This window comes from Lolium rigidum, chromosome 3, assembly GCF_022539505.1.
Source record: "Lolium rigidum isolate FL_2022 chromosome 3, APGP_CSIRO_Lrig_0.1, whole genome shotgun sequence".
In the NCBI taxonomy this organism is placed as follows: Eukaryota; Viridiplantae; Streptophyta; class Magnoliopsida; order Poales; family Poaceae; genus Lolium; species Lolium rigidum.
This window is the reverse complement of record NC_061510.1, coordinates 268,466,934-268,483,040: the sequence shown is the minus strand read 5'-3', so window position 1 is coordinate 268,483,040 and position 16,107 is coordinate 268,466,934. Positions and strand designations below refer to the sequence as shown.

The following is a 16,107-nucleotide window of genomic DNA, read 5'->3' as shown; positions in this document are numbered from 1 at the left end:
TCCAGCCGCGTCCCCCAAAGGGTTTTGGGGCACGCCGGACAAAAAAATGTGTTCCAGCCGCGTCCCCCAAAGCCCATTTTTGTCCGGCGCGGTCCGATACGGTGTCCGGCGCCCCGAGCCCGTCCCCGTCCCACAGGGGACGCACCGGGGACGCCGGACACAACGAAAAGCGAGGAGGGCTCCCACATGTCGGCGACTATTTGCATAAACCGTTGGTTCGCGCCTCTTTTCTCGTCGCTCCTTCGTTTCCGCGCCTCCCACCCCACCGCCGCCGCTGGATTTCCCGGCCGGTTGGGCGTCTGATCTCTGCTGAGAGTCGGAACCGTTGTCGCGGCTGGGGCTCCCGCCGGTCGTGTCGCCGCCGCCGCGTCGCCAGCGCGTCCCAGAACGCGCCGTCAAATCCGCCCCACCTCCACGCACAGAAGGTGCTCGACGACTTGCCAGGTAGGCGCGATTGGCCGCTGTTTGTTGCGTCGTCTGCCTCAGCGCAAATTTAACCATTGATTTTGCTTCAGCCATGGACAGCGACGATGAGATGGTTGCCCTGTTGCTGGAGGACGAGCAAGCCTTCAACGACGACCTGCGGGAGCATTTGCTGATCATCGCATCCCTCCAGGAATTGCTCGACGCTGAGGCGGAGAAGAGGAAGAGGCCGCGCCGCGGAGGATCAACGCCGGGAAGAAAGAAGTCGAAGCCCCGGCAGAGGATGGAGGGGCATGCCATGCTGCACAACGACTACTTCGCCGACGACGCAACATAGGCCGACAATTTTCGGCGCCGGTACAGGATGAGCAAGGGGCTGTTCACGAATATCCTCCACGGCGTTCGAGAGTTCGACCCCTACTTCAAGCTCAAGGTCGACGCTGTAGGCGTCCTCGGGTTCTCGTCGATTCAGAAGTGCACCGCCGCCATGAGGATGCTTGCATACGGAGCACCTGCCGATACACAGGAGGACTACCTTCGCATGAGTGAGTCTACTGCCATTGAGTGCATGTACAAGTTTTGCCGAGCTGTGGTGGGAAAGTTTGGCAAATACTATTTGAGAGGGCCAACGCGAGGAAGAGACCGCAAGGATCATGGCACAAAATGCTGCTAGAGGATTTCCTGGAATGTTTGGAAGCATCGATTGCATGCACTGGGCATGGAAGAACTGCCCGTTTGCTTGGCAAGGTATATACAAAGGCCGTCATGGATATTGCGAGTGTGGTGCTTGAAGCTGTGGCAGATTATGACTCGTGGATTTGGCATTCTTTCTTTGTCATGGCGGGATCACACAATGACATCAACGTGTTGCAGCAGTCTCCGGTGTTCAGCAGACTAGTGGAAGGGCATGCTCCACCATGCAACTATGAGATCAATGGCCACGAATATACCAAAGGCTATTATCTAGCCCATGGTATATATCCAAAATGTGCCACTTTTGTCAAAACAATCTCGAATCCATCGAGTCCGAAGAATTCTCACTTTGCTACGCGACAGGAGGCTTGCGGGAAGGATGTCGAGCGGGCATTTGGTGTGCTTCAAGCACAATTTGCCATTGTCCGCACTGCTCTAAGCTGGTCTCACGACCAAATGTGGGAGGTGGTGCGAGGCTTGTGTGATCATGCACAACATGATCATCGAGGATGACCGCAAGAATCATGCTAGGTCACATGTTGGTCCCTATGAGTGTCAAGGCCCTCTTGCGGTGGTTGATCATGAGTTGCTCGCAGATTTTGCTGATTTTATCGCCATGCACGCAGAGATCCGTGACAAGCAATGTGCATGAGCAACTTCAAGCTGATCTCGTTGAGCATTTGTGGAGGATCAAAGGAAATACCGTGGCACCTTGATGTAGCATCTACCCCTATTTATTATATTTGTTTACTTGTTTTATTGTTTGTTGTAATTTAATTTGAAAACAATCCTCGCAAACATTTTTATTCATATGCTATATTTGATAAATGGGTCTGTGTTAAAAAAAAAGTAATTTAAATGTTTGGGGGCGGCATTTGGGGGACGCGGTTGGAGAGCGACGTCCCCCAAAGACGGCACGAACAAAACACGTCTCCCAAACGCTCAATTCGGCGCGGTTTGGGGACGCTTTGGGAACGCGGCTGGAGATGCTCTAAAGCTACACGTTTTTACTATATATGTATCCATCCACCTTTAACTCGATATCCTCATGTGTTTTTGCGTACCACAACACTGTAGTGTAGTGTACTAGCTGACGAACTCGTGCACAACACCGTTCACCTCGATCATGCTACACCCGGGCACTTTGGCCACCCCCTCCTCCCTCATCTTCTCCCTAACGCCCAAGCCGCGCCCGACCTCGCCGTCGCGTGCCAACACACCTGCCGCAAGCACGTACGCGCCGCTGTCCTGTGGATCGCATTCCACGGCTTCCCGTGCCGCACGCGCCGCCGCCTCGGCGTCGCCGTGCAAGCGGCATCCGGAGAGCAGGGCACCCCAAATGGCCGCGTCCGGCTTCATCGGCATTGCCCGGATGACGTCCTCGGCCTCCCGGAGCCTTCCGGCCCGTGCGAGCGCGTCGACGAGGCAACCGTAGTGCTCAATCCCCGGCGTAACGCCGTAGTCGCTCGCCATTGACACGAACAGAGCCTTCGCCTGGTCGGCCATGCCGGAGTGGCCGTACGCCATCAGGATCGCGATGAAGGTGACGTTGTCAGGTCTCAGCCCGTAAGTTTCCAGCTCGGAGAACAAGGCGGCAGCATCTTGCCATTGCCCGTGCACTGCCAGCCCAAGCATCATGGCGTTCCAGGACGACAGCACGGCCAAGCCCTGCGACCTAGAGGTGTCGAACACCTGGCGAGCTTTTTGTATCGAGCCGCACTTGCAGTACATGTCCACCAGGGCGGTCACCACGAGCGCGTTCACGGCGACGCCGCGCCGGTCGATGTACGCGTGCACCCACGCGCCCTGCTCCAGCGCGCCGAGGCTGGCGCAGCAGCCGAGGACGCTGACGAGCACGTTGGCGTTCGGCTCCACGCCGTCCGCCTGCATCGCGGAGAAGAGGTCCACGGCGTCCTGGCACCTGGCGGCGCGGGAGTAGGCGCTCACCATGGCGCTCCACGTCGCCACGGTCCTGGACGGCATGCCGTCGAACACCGCGCGCGCCTCGTCGACGCGCCCGGCCCTCGCGAGCGCCACGATCGCGCTGTTGCACGCAACGACGTCGAACGCCTGGCACTGCCCGAAGAGCGCCAGCGCCTCGTCGGCCCGGCCGCAGGATGCGTACATGGCGATCATGGAGTTGCGCGTGTACGCGTCCCCGGCGAGGCCGAGCTTCAGCACCATGCCGTGGAGCGCCGCGCCGTCGTCGGCGCGGCCGAGGCGCGCGTATGCCGCGAACAGCGACGGGAACGTGCGACGCTCCGGTGGCGTGGGCGACCGGAGCATGTCGAGGAACAGCGCCACTGCGGCGTTCGGTCCGGGACCGTCGGACAGCGCTCTTATGGCGGTGTTCCACATGAACGAGTTGGGCTTCCGGTGGTACCTGACGAGGCGCGCGGCGTAGGCGGCATCGCGTCCTTCGCCGGCGCAGAAGGCGACGGCGCGGCTGGCGGCGATGGGATCTTTGGCTAGGCCGGACTTGACGAGCGCGGCGTGGAGCTGGCGGAGGTGGGCCATGGTGGCGCATTGCGTGTGGAGGAGGGTGAGGGCCGGGTGGGAGGCAAGAAACGAGGAGATGGACGGTGAGGAAGGGAGGAGAGGTGATGTGGTGGAGGAGGGAGACGAGCAAGCTTGTGCGGGCAATGGCGCCATTGCCATCCTCTGTTGTTCTGGTAATTGCTCGGGTTTTTTGCCTGTGAAGGTGGTGATTTGTGCGTGCCACTGCCATGGCTTTCTTCGGATAAGGTGCATCCTCACTTGTGGCCTATCAGGTTAAGTCTAGGATTATTGGAACAGAATTCTCTAGTGTTATTTGCTGGTATTTGGCTGGGCCAAATTTAGTTTGGGCTTTCTAGGCAAGTCCGGCCAGGCTCCAGTGGGTTGTTCTAAAATAAAATTCAAGTGATAGATACAAATATTGCTCATGTTGCAATCAGACTCACATACATACCAAATGTCTAGCCTATAAAAAGAGCAAATGTTCCTTCACATCCATGATTTGTTGTCACTAACTCATAATAAGAGAGAAAAATAACTGAAGTAAATTTTCCCTGTCACAATTATTTCTAATTGTTCAACAACATGATGTGATAGCTAAACGAAAATGAATGCTCTGGCTACACATTCTTGAGCTAAGATCTCATACTTAACCAACAACAGAAATATAGCAATGCACAGGAATCTAATAGTAAGAGTTTATTGTACTAGCACAAACTTGTAGTCAGTCCTCAATGTTGCTTATGTATCCCACAGTTCCCTTCTCATACCACTCCTTGAACAGAGATTGTTCAAGGAACTCATTCAGAGGAAAGGGTCGTTTCTTCACCTGAGATAAAGGTCCCTTCATGCTAGCGTCAAGGAAAACAATTACACTTCAAAGTTACGATAGCTGCTTGCTTTTTGGTGTAACTCTGAGTTTCTTGGCAATGATCACAAAAACCAGCATTTGCATCTACGCAGGTCTTGCGGACCTTCAAACCACCTATCCCAAGACTGGTAAGCAGCTCCAGTAGTTCTGCGCTAACAGAAAAGAGAAGTTGTAAGATTATGAATAGATATATTTAGACAAATAATATGATATTTCCATGCTTATTACACTGGAAGTAGAGGGTCTGCTTTGCGTTCAATTGTTACCAGAAACCTGACAAAAGGTTAACGATACAGTCAATCTCCATTTATCAACAATACACACTATACGTGCTTTTCAAGAACTAAAACCATAGAGTAATAATCCAATTGTTTGAGTTTTTTCTGACACATACTCTTGCAATGCTGCCGATACCTTATCCGTTTTATCTAGCTCTTCAAGTTCCTCCTGCATGTAGCCCAGTTGAGCAAATTAGCAGTTTGGCAAAATATAGGAGACGGGTTTTTTGTTAAGAAAATAAAACCCCACCGGTGGTAAATTTAAGAAAAAAATACTCTGTTCCAGATCTAGTGATAATGAAGTCCAGAACATAAAGTGAAGATATATAGTAAAATCTATCACTAGCAACACTATTATGTAATTTATATGATTTTATCTTTAAAACTGTGACATATTTTTCAGGCCATACATTTGCGGCTAATGTATCAGCTAGAGCACAGTGTTCAAAATAAACTTGTCAAGTGAAGTATCACCAATGCTCAGTTATTTGCACATAAAGATGGTGACAACCAAGTCGAATTTTGAGTACTCCATTGTTATCACTATTTCAGAGGACAACCATACCAGCATAAAACAACCAATTGTTTAAGGGTTTAACAGACATAATTTTTTTGTTAAGACTTAACAATCAAAATAGGTAGTACTGCTTGATTAACAATCTTGGGTTCAAACGACTGAATCCGACAGTATTATTAATTGCAGTTACTAATTTGTAAACTCTCATAAATCTTTACTAGTTTCACTCACTAGGTAGTACATACACGACTAACTCAGTTAAGTAGGGTAAGCTAAACACTACAAAGGATAATATAACTGTTTATACTATGGTAGTATGCCGGCAACATGATTTACCACCAAATATGAACCATTCATGGTAGTTTGAACTTGTAAGAATACTTCGCAAAAGGAAGTACAGGGGATTTAGCTAAAGAGGATGAAACACATTTATGGTGTAGAACCTATCTAGCATTAGCAAGGCTATGCTCGTTGTCCCCGAAATCTAGACTATCCAAAAGGAGAGTACACGATGATGTTCATCTGGCTTCCAATTGTAAGAATTTTAAGATAAGAGCATATAGATTGATAAGGAAATTCAAATAATTCATCATTAGTTATAGCTTAGAATGTCTGATACTAAACGTTTGTAGTTGTGGTCTTGAAGATAGTTCGGTAAAGAAACTGTGTGCAATGTAGAAACACAATTGATTAGAAGTATGTTAATAACTCAAAAGACATAGGAAATGTTTCTCTAGCTGTTCATATAGGACCTTCATATTCGGCTAGCGGTGGCATCACCATGTTCTTGCGTGTTGCAACTGGTATGCGGTACAAAAGAAATCGAAACAATTTCCATACTACAAAAGCTAAATAACTAGCCAAGTTGGTGCTCCGTAACTTGTAATTAAGAACTGCTGTAGTGCGTTGTCAGTGGAATAACTCATATCCAAGTTTACATTCATACTTTCAAATAGCCCTAGTTAAGCAGATTCCAAGGTTTACGAGCCACACGAGCACACATTCTTGAAGTTTTGCTAAAACTTATGACTATCCAGGATAAGATGCTAAGGCATCAACTGAAAATGCTTTATTACAGTTCTTGTCTGGTCAGGTTTAATTTTTATATAATAAGATATAGTACTTCAGAAGAAAAAAAAACTTCTGTTTCGATAACCACATTGATCCAGCATCGATTTCTCCTTCCAATGACTCTAAAAGATTGGATCTAACAATGGCACGAATTAGAAAACCTGGTTTCCCATGCAAAAGGTCCCCCAGCAGGAGTGCCTGACCCATGTGCATTATTAGTAGTTAATTCTCCGGTAGTACACTGTGCTCAATCATTTGATGCAGGCAGAATTTTGGTTTTGTTCTTTCAGGAAAGAAACTGGAAACCCCCCTAATAATAAACTACAAATAGGCTAGATCTGTACATTTTGTACCCCTCATCAGAGAAAAGGCCCACAAAATAGTACGGAATTGAATCTTTGCCGCAAGAAATTGATGTGTGGAGCAGGTGCGCATGACCGGGGAGCAGAGCGAAGCACACCGAATATGCACATGTGCTTGACCGCTTTCCCTCCAACCACCCCGCCGGCGGGCGGCGGCCCTCTACCTATGGGACAAAGAAAGTGCAGACGAGGGATGACGACGCAAGAACCTGGGAGGTCAGCAATGACATAATGCTCTTGGTGTAGAAGTAGGATAAAGAATGGGAATCGAAGAAAATTAGTGCAAACTACTCCCTCCATTCCATAATTCTTAGAACACTGGGTTTACATTGTTAGAACACTGGGTTGAAAAGCTTTCGCCCATTTGGAACTAGATGAAGGGGGGAATGCTGAGTTTGCCAGTAAGAAACATTACTGGAGGCAACAAGAACTTGTCAAAGTAATTTTCAGAGAGAACTAAGATAACAAAAGAATGACAGCAGCTGACATAGGCGGACCTCGAGGAAGCGTGCTTCTTGCTCGAGCTTCTTGAGCTCGGCCTGGATCCGGTGCCGGCCCCGCATGTCCCCCGCTTCCCCTCCACCAACGCCGCCGCCGCCACCACCACCGCCTGGGGCCTGCATCGCCGGTAGCGAGAGGGCCTCGGCTCCGTGCTGTTCGACAACAGCGCGTGTGGGTGCGCGCGCGATCCGGTGGGGCAGGCACGCGCACTCCGCTGGGGAGCACAAACTGGCGGAGGAAGGAAGATGCTTGTGCGTGGGTTGCGCTGCGGAGCGAAGAAGTTGTGTCACGGGTACGGACGGCGGAAAGGTTTTGTTTTTGGCTTTCGAAAAGGTTCCTTGCTTTGTGACGACGATGGACGGACGGAGGTTTTTTTTTTTTTGCAATGGATGTGGGTTTGGTCAAACTACACTTGAACCTCCTCCCGCCGGCCCGACTACGTTACAAGACAAGTGCTGTTCTGAATTCTAATCAATCTGGTTCTAGTGACGTCTCTCTTCTCTATAAAACAACAGTCTTAACGCGTGCCGCCAAAACAGACCAGGGATACAATACGAGAACGTATATGCTCATGGGTAGTGCTAGGCGTTGGCCGACCGATCCTGCCCCCGGATCGGTCGTAAAACCGCTGACTCGTTTCACGCATCGTATGGTCGAGGATTACCCCCAGGACATGTCGCTTTTATTGCAGTTGTAATTGCGTCAGCCTGGTAAAAAGTTGCATGTTGTCTTTGATCGTGCGTGCGGAGAGGTTCGATGCTTTGCATGCAGGCATGTGTAACCTAGTAAAAAAGGTTGGCTGCTAGCTGTAGGCATGTAGCCTACCTTGCACGAGTATCCAAGCTTTGCCGGTGCATGGCGCTGCTCACATGGTGGGTTCCACCTATTCTACTTGCTAAATCTCTAATCTAGCTAGCTCCACACCTAATTAAGTATAGAAAATGTTGCAACAGTGGTAGAGTATCATAAGCTTTTTTTTTTGTGGATCAATAAAATTGTGGAAAATGTTTGCAACATTTTGGGCACACTTTTCTAGCAACAATTATTTTGCTGTAGGTTTATTTATAACAAAAATTACCATCTACTTTACATAAATCGTAAATGGTTACAATAAAAAAATCGAACTTGTAGCTAACCACCTTCAAAACCTTACAACATCTCGCGTGTGTCTTCATAACAAAAATTAAATGGAATTGTTACAAAATTATTGAGCGTAAGCAAGCAGTAATTTCGAGAGAGAAAGAAACTTGTAACTAACGCACAAAAACCCTTACAACATCTCGTGTGTGTCTTCACAACAAAAAGCACATGGGTTTCTTACAAAAATAATGAGCGTAAGCAACATCTTTAATTTCGAGTGAAAAACAAATATGTAGCAAACGCACAGAAAACCCTTACAACATCTCGCGCATGTCTTCACAACAATAATTACATGGGTTTCTTACAAAAAATAATGAGCGTAAGCAACATTGGTAATTTCGAGAGAAAAACAAATTTGTAGCAAACGCACATGAAACCCTTACGACATCTCGCGTCTGTCTTCACAACAAAACTCACATGAGTTTGTTACAAAATAATAATGAGCGTAAGCAACATCAGTAATTTTGAGAGAAAAAACAAACCTATGCAAAAAAAACCTTACCAAATCTAGACCATGCTTTCACAACAAAACTCATAGGTGTTTGTTACAAAAATAATGACCATAAGCAACAAATAATTAACAGAAAGACTTGGTTGTACTATAGTCCATAGCACACTGATTTAGTATTGTCGGCTATGAATTCGGCTTGAGGGTTCCCCGTCGGCGCCGAAGAAGGTTTATTTAGATGCAAACCAATGTCACCGGATCGAGCTCACTCGTGATGAATTCGACTCATCTTAGCCTTATCGAAATTAGATCGCAACATTTTTTCATCATACACCTAGAGCTAAAGGAGCATCTCATTCGTGTGTTCGAAGCTGAACACGGACCAGACATGACGTGTCAAGGGAAAATATAACAGTAATAAACCATTGACATATTTTTAGCGTCGCACTAGAAAATAACACGGTTAGTAGCTGGCTAAGTGTCATAAAATTCATTCTTTAGCAAATTAATGGTAGCCTATGAGGTCACATCATTTTTTAACCCATATGCTAATAGTACTAGTACTACACACGCATAGTAGCACCCACGGAAGTGGACAAAAAGAGCTGCATCAGTTGTGGTCCAATACGTGTGAACATGTGTGCTCTGCATGCGAGAGCGAGGAAGCTAGAGCGTGAGTTGCATGCAAGCGGCTATGCGCGGAAGAAAAGGTTAGCGACTACACCGCGCGAGGCAGGCAAAAGCACGCGATGCCAGCGCGAGCGGGAGGGACCGATCCAAGGACGCCGATCGGTCGGCCGAACGCAAGCATTTACCTATGCTCATGCAGCACAAGCCCTTGCTGACTCTTTTCATTTTTGGTTTTGTGTATCCATGAGTTACCATGATGATTGGCGTACTTGTCAGATCCGTTGTCCGGGAGACTTCACCGTTTTCCAAGTAATCACGGGAATGACATGGTGGACATGGTAAATGTTACGAAATCGTTTGGAATTAGTGTATTTCTCAAGAAACTGGCTTTTTTATGGCTACATCTGATGGGGTGATGGTTGCAACTCCATCTGAAGGTGTTGTTGGTAGGCGATCGGCGGCACCAACCTAGACGTTGGTGTATGGGCAGTTCCTAGAACTGGCTTTTGTCACACGTGGCCTGGTGTGTGACACCCGGGTGGGTACCTACGGCGGCGATGTTGCCCATATATGGTTCCCTCTGGCCATGCCTTGGAGAGGGTTCTTGGTGGATGGAGTGGGTGGACTTTGTATGTTATGGCATAAAAGAGAGGGTCATAGCTGGTGATGGGGAGTCGGCCATGGGTGTGCTTGTTATGGTGTTCATGGGTGGAGCCTACGGTTCGGGTGCTGGCTGATTGTCATGGTCGTGAGGGTGGCTGGCGATTAGCGTTTAGTGGTGGTGGTGGGGTAGTCTGGCAGTACAACATTTCGGATGCGGACAATGTTTGCCACGGTGAAAACTTGTATGGTTCTCGCCAGACCGACTCGGGTGGCATCCATGGGTGTCATGCCTTATTAAAGGCACTGTCGCGCAATTCTTCGCCTCTGAGATTCTCCGGGTGAAAACCATGATCCTTGGGATCGAGTGGTGGATGCGCTCTAGTGTATTTTCCTTCCTCAAGGTGCCACCTTGGCCATTGGCCTCGTCTAGTCAGTGTTTAGCTTCATCTCTTCACTGTGGCTCGTTCACGGTTGAGAGCTCCGTCAACTTCAAGCGGTGCCTTTTTTCTTACATGTTGTATCGGGTGGAGTAGGTGTTCTGCTCTTCCTCAACACCTTTATATCCTGCCTTGGGGGTGTGTGACGAGGGATCAACTCGCCAATGCCTACATGTTGTAGACTTGGGTTTCGGGAGAGAGCGACGATGGAGATTCCGGGAGCGAGATTACGCACACGACGTACCCAGCTTCGGGTCCCCTCGGTGGAGGATCCCTACGTGCTGCTAGCAATCCAGTATATGATCATATGTCTGTTTACAGGGTGCCGCCATAGGCGGAGCTATGCTGTCTATCTGTTGTCTATATGTTGTCCTCCTTATTTCGGGTGCCCTGGCTAGCTTTATATATGCAACCAGCCTAGGGTTTTACAAGAGTCCTAGTCGACTACTTCTTCGGGTTGCCTTGTTGGGCCTTCTCCATATTGGGCCGAGCCGATCTAGGTATACTAATAATTGGTACCCGAAGGGTATACCCATGTCAGTAGCCCCCGAGTGTCTAGGGAAGTCGAAGACTTGCGTAGAGACTCCAAGAATAATCATCTCCAAAGGCGAGGTCCATGTCGTAGATCATGTGTAGCGTAGATGATGTCGACGATTCTTGAAATTATTTTTCTATCGGGTGCGCGGCAGCGCTCCCGATGGGAGTAGCCCCCGAGTCTATGGGTAAGTGCTTGCACTTAGGCATAGACTCAAGTTGTACTACTCGATGAAGAACTTAACTATATTTCTGGAGGACTTGATGAAATCCATGTGCTCCCGATGGGAGTAGGCTCCACTCGAGTCGTAGAATCGAGTTGAGTCTCCAAACCTTGATTGTCATAGATGATGTCGAAGTTATTTTTCTATCGGGTGCGCGGCCAGCGCTCCCGATGGGAGTAGCCCCCGAGGCTACGGCCAAGTGTTTGCACTTGGGTGTAGGCTCAACTTGCTTTAATCGACACCACAATTTTTCCTCTGTCTTGTATCTTATCGGGAGGGTGAACAATACTCTCGATAAGAGTAGCCCCCGAGCCTATGGGCAGGTGCTTGCACCTGGACATAGACTCAAGTTGTACTACTCGATAAAGAACTTGACTATATTTCTGGGCGCAGCCCCTCGTTTTATGGACTCCAGGCCGTTGCTATCTATGTTGTTCAGGGATAATGGTAAATGGGGCTGGTTCATCTGACGGATCAGGTACCAGTTAACTGCTCTTGTGGCAATCCCGCAAGAACCTACTTCAAGATCACGTCCCTGGACATGATCTCGGGATACTGGTGTTAACTCGACATGTGCCGCTTGATGTCTACGCACACTCCTTTTCCTGTAGACAGTGTTGGGCCTCCAAGAGCAGAGGTTTGTAGAACAGCAGCAAGTTTTCCCTTAAGTGGATCACCCAAGGTTTATCGAACTCAGGGAGGAACAGGTCAAAGATATCCCTCTCAAGCAACCATGCAATCACGATACAAGAAGTCTCTTGTGTCCCCAACACACCTAATACACTTGTCAGATGTATAGGTGCACTAGTTCGGCGAAGAGATAGTGAAATACAAGTGGTATGAACGAATATGAGCAGATAGTAACGACGCCGAGAAAATAGCTTGATGGCGTGCGGTTGATGGTAGTAATATTGCAGGAAGTAAAGATGCGGTAAAACAATAAATAAGCGATGATTGCGGTATTTGGAAACAAGGCCTAGGGATCATACTTTCACTAGTGGACACTCTCAACATTGATCACATAATAAAACCACTCTACACTCTCTTGTTGGATGATGAACACCATTAATTGTGTAGGGCTACAAGAGCACCTCAATGCCGGAGTTAACAAGCTCCACAACATTCGATGTTCATATTTAAATAACCTTAGAGTGCATGATAGACCAACGCAATTATACCGAGTACTAACATAGCATGCACACCGTCACCGACGAGACTATGAAAGGAGGAATAGATCACATCAATACTATCATAGTAAGAGTTAACTCCATAATCTACAAGAGATTACAATCATAAACTACGCCAAGTACTACATGATGCACACACTTGTCACCATTACATCATGGAGGAGGAATAGACTACTTTAATAACATCACTAGAGCAAGCACATAGATTAATAGTGATATAAAGCACATTGCAATCATAAAGGAATATAAATAAGCACTTCACTATGCTATTCTGAATTACTCTACGGCAAGATAACGAACACTAATTCATCATGTAGGCAAACCTTAAAGATGTATTCCCAAGTACTAATAAACACCCCACGCTGTCACTGTGTGCATTCATAGGAGGTACTAACACACCACAATTTCATAGAGACATCCAACTCAAATCATAACTCAGTGAATAAGTATTCTGTGAAATATAGCCTAAGAGACCTACACGGTGCACACACTGTCACCTTTACACACGTGGGACAAGAAGTCTCTGGAGATCACATAAGTAAAATCCACTTGAATAGCATAACAACATCTAGATTACAAAGCTCATCATATGGATCTCAATCATGTAAAGCAGCTCATGAGATCATTGTATTGAAGTACATAGGAGAGAGAGATGAACCACATAGCTACCGGTACAGCCCTTAGACTCGATGGAGAACTACTCCCTCCTCATGGGAGACAGCAGCGTTGATGAAGATGGCGGTGGTGTCGATGGAGATGCCTTCCGGGGGCACTTCCCCGTCCCGGTAGGGTGCCGGAACAGAGACTTTTGTCCCCCAGCTCTTGGCTTCGCGATGGCGGCGGCTCTGGAAGGTTTCTCGTACCGTGGCTTTTCCGTATCGAAGATTTAGGTCAGGGGGCTTCTTATAGACGAAGAGGCGGAGTCAGAAGGGCTACGGAGCCGCCAGACAATAGGGGGGCGCGCCCCTCTTGGGCCGCGCCAGCCACCTGTGTGGTGGGCCTGTGGCTCTCCTCTGGCCCCTCTCCGGTGTTCTGGAAGCTTCGTGGAATTATAAGGTTTTGGGCGTTGATTTCGTCCGATTCCGAGAACATTTCCTTACTAGGATTTCTGAAACCAAAAACAGCAGAAAACAGGAACTGGCACTTCGGCATCTCGTCAATAGGTTAGTTCCGGAAAACGCATAATAATGACATATAATGTGTATAAAACATGTGAGTATTATCATAAAAGTAGCATGGAACATAAGAAATTATAGATACGTTTGAGACGTATCAAGCATCCCCAAGCTTAGTTCCTACTCGCCCTCGAGTAGGTAAACGATAACAAAGATAATTTCTTAAGTGACATGCTATCATAATCTTGATCAATACTATTGTAAAGCATATGAGATGAATGCAGTGATTCGAAGCAATGGCAAAGATAATGAGTAAACAAATGAATCATATAGAAAAGACTTTTCATGAATAATACTTTCAAGACAAGCATCAATAAGACTTGCATAAGAGTTACTCATAAAGCAATAAATTCAAAGTAAAAGCATTGAAGCAACACAAAGGAAGATATAAGTTTCAGCGGTTGCTTTCAACTTCAACATGTATATCTCATGGATAATTGTCAACACAAAGTAATATAACAAGTGCAATAGGTAAACATGTAGGAATCAATGCACACGAGTTGATACAAGTGTTTGCTTCTAAGATAGAAAGAATAGGTAAACCGACTCAACAATAAAGTAGAAGAATGGCCTTTCGCGAGAGGAAGCATGGATTACTATTTTTATGCTAGAGCTTTTCATTTTGAAAACATAGAAACAATTTTGTCAAAGGTAGTAATAAAGCATATGTGTTATGTATAAGATATCCTATAAGTTGCAAGCCTCATGCATAGATTACCAATAGTGCTCGCACCTTGTCCTAATTAGCTTGGATTTACATGGATTATCATTGCATAACATATGTTTAAACCAAGTGTCACAAAGGGGTACCTCTATGCCGCCTGTACAAAGGTCTAAGGAGAAAGTTCGCATTGGATTTCTCGCTTTTGATTATTCTCAACTTAGACATCCATACCGGGACAACATAGACAACAGATAATGGACTCCTCTTTAGTGCATAAGCATTCAACAACAGATAATATTCTCATAAGAGATTGAGGATTAATTGTCCAAACTGAAACTTCCACCATGAATCATGGCTTTAGTTAGCGGCCCAATGTTCTTCTCTAACAATATGCATACTCAAACCATTTGATCATGAAAATCGCCCTTACTTCAGACAAGACGAACATGCATAGCAACTCACATGATATTCAACAAAGGTAAAAGTTGATGGCGTCCGAAACATGGTTACCGCTCAACAAGCAACTTATTAAGAAATAAGATACATAGCTACATATTCTTCACCACAATAGTTTTTAAGGCTATTTTCCCATGAGCTATATATTGCAAAGACAAAGGAATGAAGTTTAAAGGTAGCACTCAAGTAATTTACTTTGGAATGGCAGAGAAATACCATGTAGTAGGTAGGTATGGTGGACACAAATGACATAGTTTTTGGCTCAAGGATTTGGATGCACGAGAAGAATTCCTCTCAATACAAGGCTAGGCTAGAAAGGTTGTTTGAAGCAAACACAAGTATGAACCGGTACAGCAAAACTTACATAAGAACATATTGCAAGCATTATAAGACTCTACACTGTCTTCCTTGTTGTTCAAACACCTTAACCAGAAAATATCTAGACTCTAGAGAGACCAATCATGCAAACAAAATTTTAACAAGCTCTATGTAGTTCTTCATTAATAGGTGCAAAGTACATGATGCAAGAGCTTAAACATGATCTATATGAGCACAACAATTGCCAAGTATCAAATTATTCAAGACATTATAGCATTTACCACATGCGGCATTTTCTGTTTCCAACCATACAACAATTAACGAAGCAGTTTCAACCTTCGCCATGAACATTAAGAATAAAGCTAAGAACACATGTGTTCATATGCAACAGCGGAGCGTGTCTCTCTCCCACACAAGAATGATAGGATCAGATTTTATTCAAACAAAACAAAAATAAAAACATACAGACGCTCCAAGTAAAGTACATAAGATGTGACGGAATAAAAATATAGTTTCACTAGAGGTGACCTGATAAGTTGTCGATGAAGAAGGGGATGCCTTGGGCATCCCCAAGCTTAGATGCTTGAGTCTTCTTAAAATATGCAGGGATGAACCACGGGGGCATCCCCAAGCTTAGACTTTTCACTCTTCTTGATCATATTGTATCATCCTCCTCTCTTGACCCTTGAAAACTTCTCCACACCAAACTCAAAACAAACTCATTAGAGGGTTAGTGCATAATCAAAAATTCACATGTTCAGAGGTGACACAATCATTCTTAACACTTCTGGACATTGCTCAAAGCTACTTGGAAGTTAATGGAACAAAGAAATCCATTCAACATAGCAAAAGAGGCAATGCGAAATAAAAGGCGAGAATCCGTCAAAAACGAACGAGTCCGTAAAGATGAATTTTTAGAGGCACTTAACTTGCTCGAGATGAAAATGCTCAAATTGAATGAAAGTTGCATACATATCTGAGGATCACTCACGTAAATTGGCAGATTTTTCGAGTTACCTACGAGAGAACCCTGCCCAAATTCGTGACGACAAGAAATCGTTTACGTGCAGTAATCCAAA

The 16,107-nt window shown here is 46.3% G+C and overlaps 2 protein-coding genes across 2 annotated transcripts; both read right to left on the bottom strand.

The window, feature by feature from the left end:
• Window positions 1-2,138: 2,138 nt before the first annotated feature.
• On the bottom strand, window positions 2,139-3,830 carry LOC124699455 (pentatricopeptide repeat-containing protein At2g42920, chloroplastic-like). The gene has a single exon (XM_047231753.1). It carries the CDS (start codon window positions 3,772-3,774, stop codon window positions 2,203-2,205), a length of 1,572 nt encoding a protein of 523 aa, XP_047087709.1. The 5' UTR covers window positions 3,775-3,830; the 3' UTR covers window positions 2,139-2,202.
• A 326-nt stretch (window positions 3,831-4,156) lies between these two features.
• On the bottom strand, window positions 4,157-7,334 carry LOC124696496 (guanine nucleotide-binding protein subunit gamma 1). The gene is made up of 4 exons (XM_047229220.1): window positions 7,209-7,334; window positions 4,878-4,930; window positions 4,712-4,756; window positions 4,157-4,630 (listed from the first exon to the last, which is right to left on the bottom strand). Exons 1-4 carry the CDS (start codon window positions 7,332-7,334, stop codon window positions 4,546-4,548), a joined length of 309 nt encoding a protein of 102 aa, XP_047085176.1. The 3' UTR covers window positions 4,157-4,545.
• Between the last annotated feature and the right edge of the window lie 8,773 nt (window positions 7,335-16,107).

Coding starts and splice junctions, on each gene's coding strand:
- LOC124696496 (XM_047229220.1), bottom strand. CDS start 7,334: ATGCAGGCCCCAGGCGGTGGTGGTGGCGGCGGCGGCGTTGGTGGAGGG. Junction 4,757..4,877: donor GTATCGGCAGCATTGCAAGA/GTATGTGTCAGA, acceptor ACCTTTTGTCAG/GTTTCTGGTAACAATTGAAC. Junction 4,631..4,711: donor GCAGACCCTCTACTTCCAGT/GTAATAAGCATG, acceptor CTGTTAGCGCAG/AACTACTGGAGCTGCTTACC.
- LOC124699455 (XM_047231753.1), bottom strand. CDS start 3,774: ATGGCAATGGCGCCATTGCCCGCACAAGCTTGCTCGTCTCCCTCCTCC.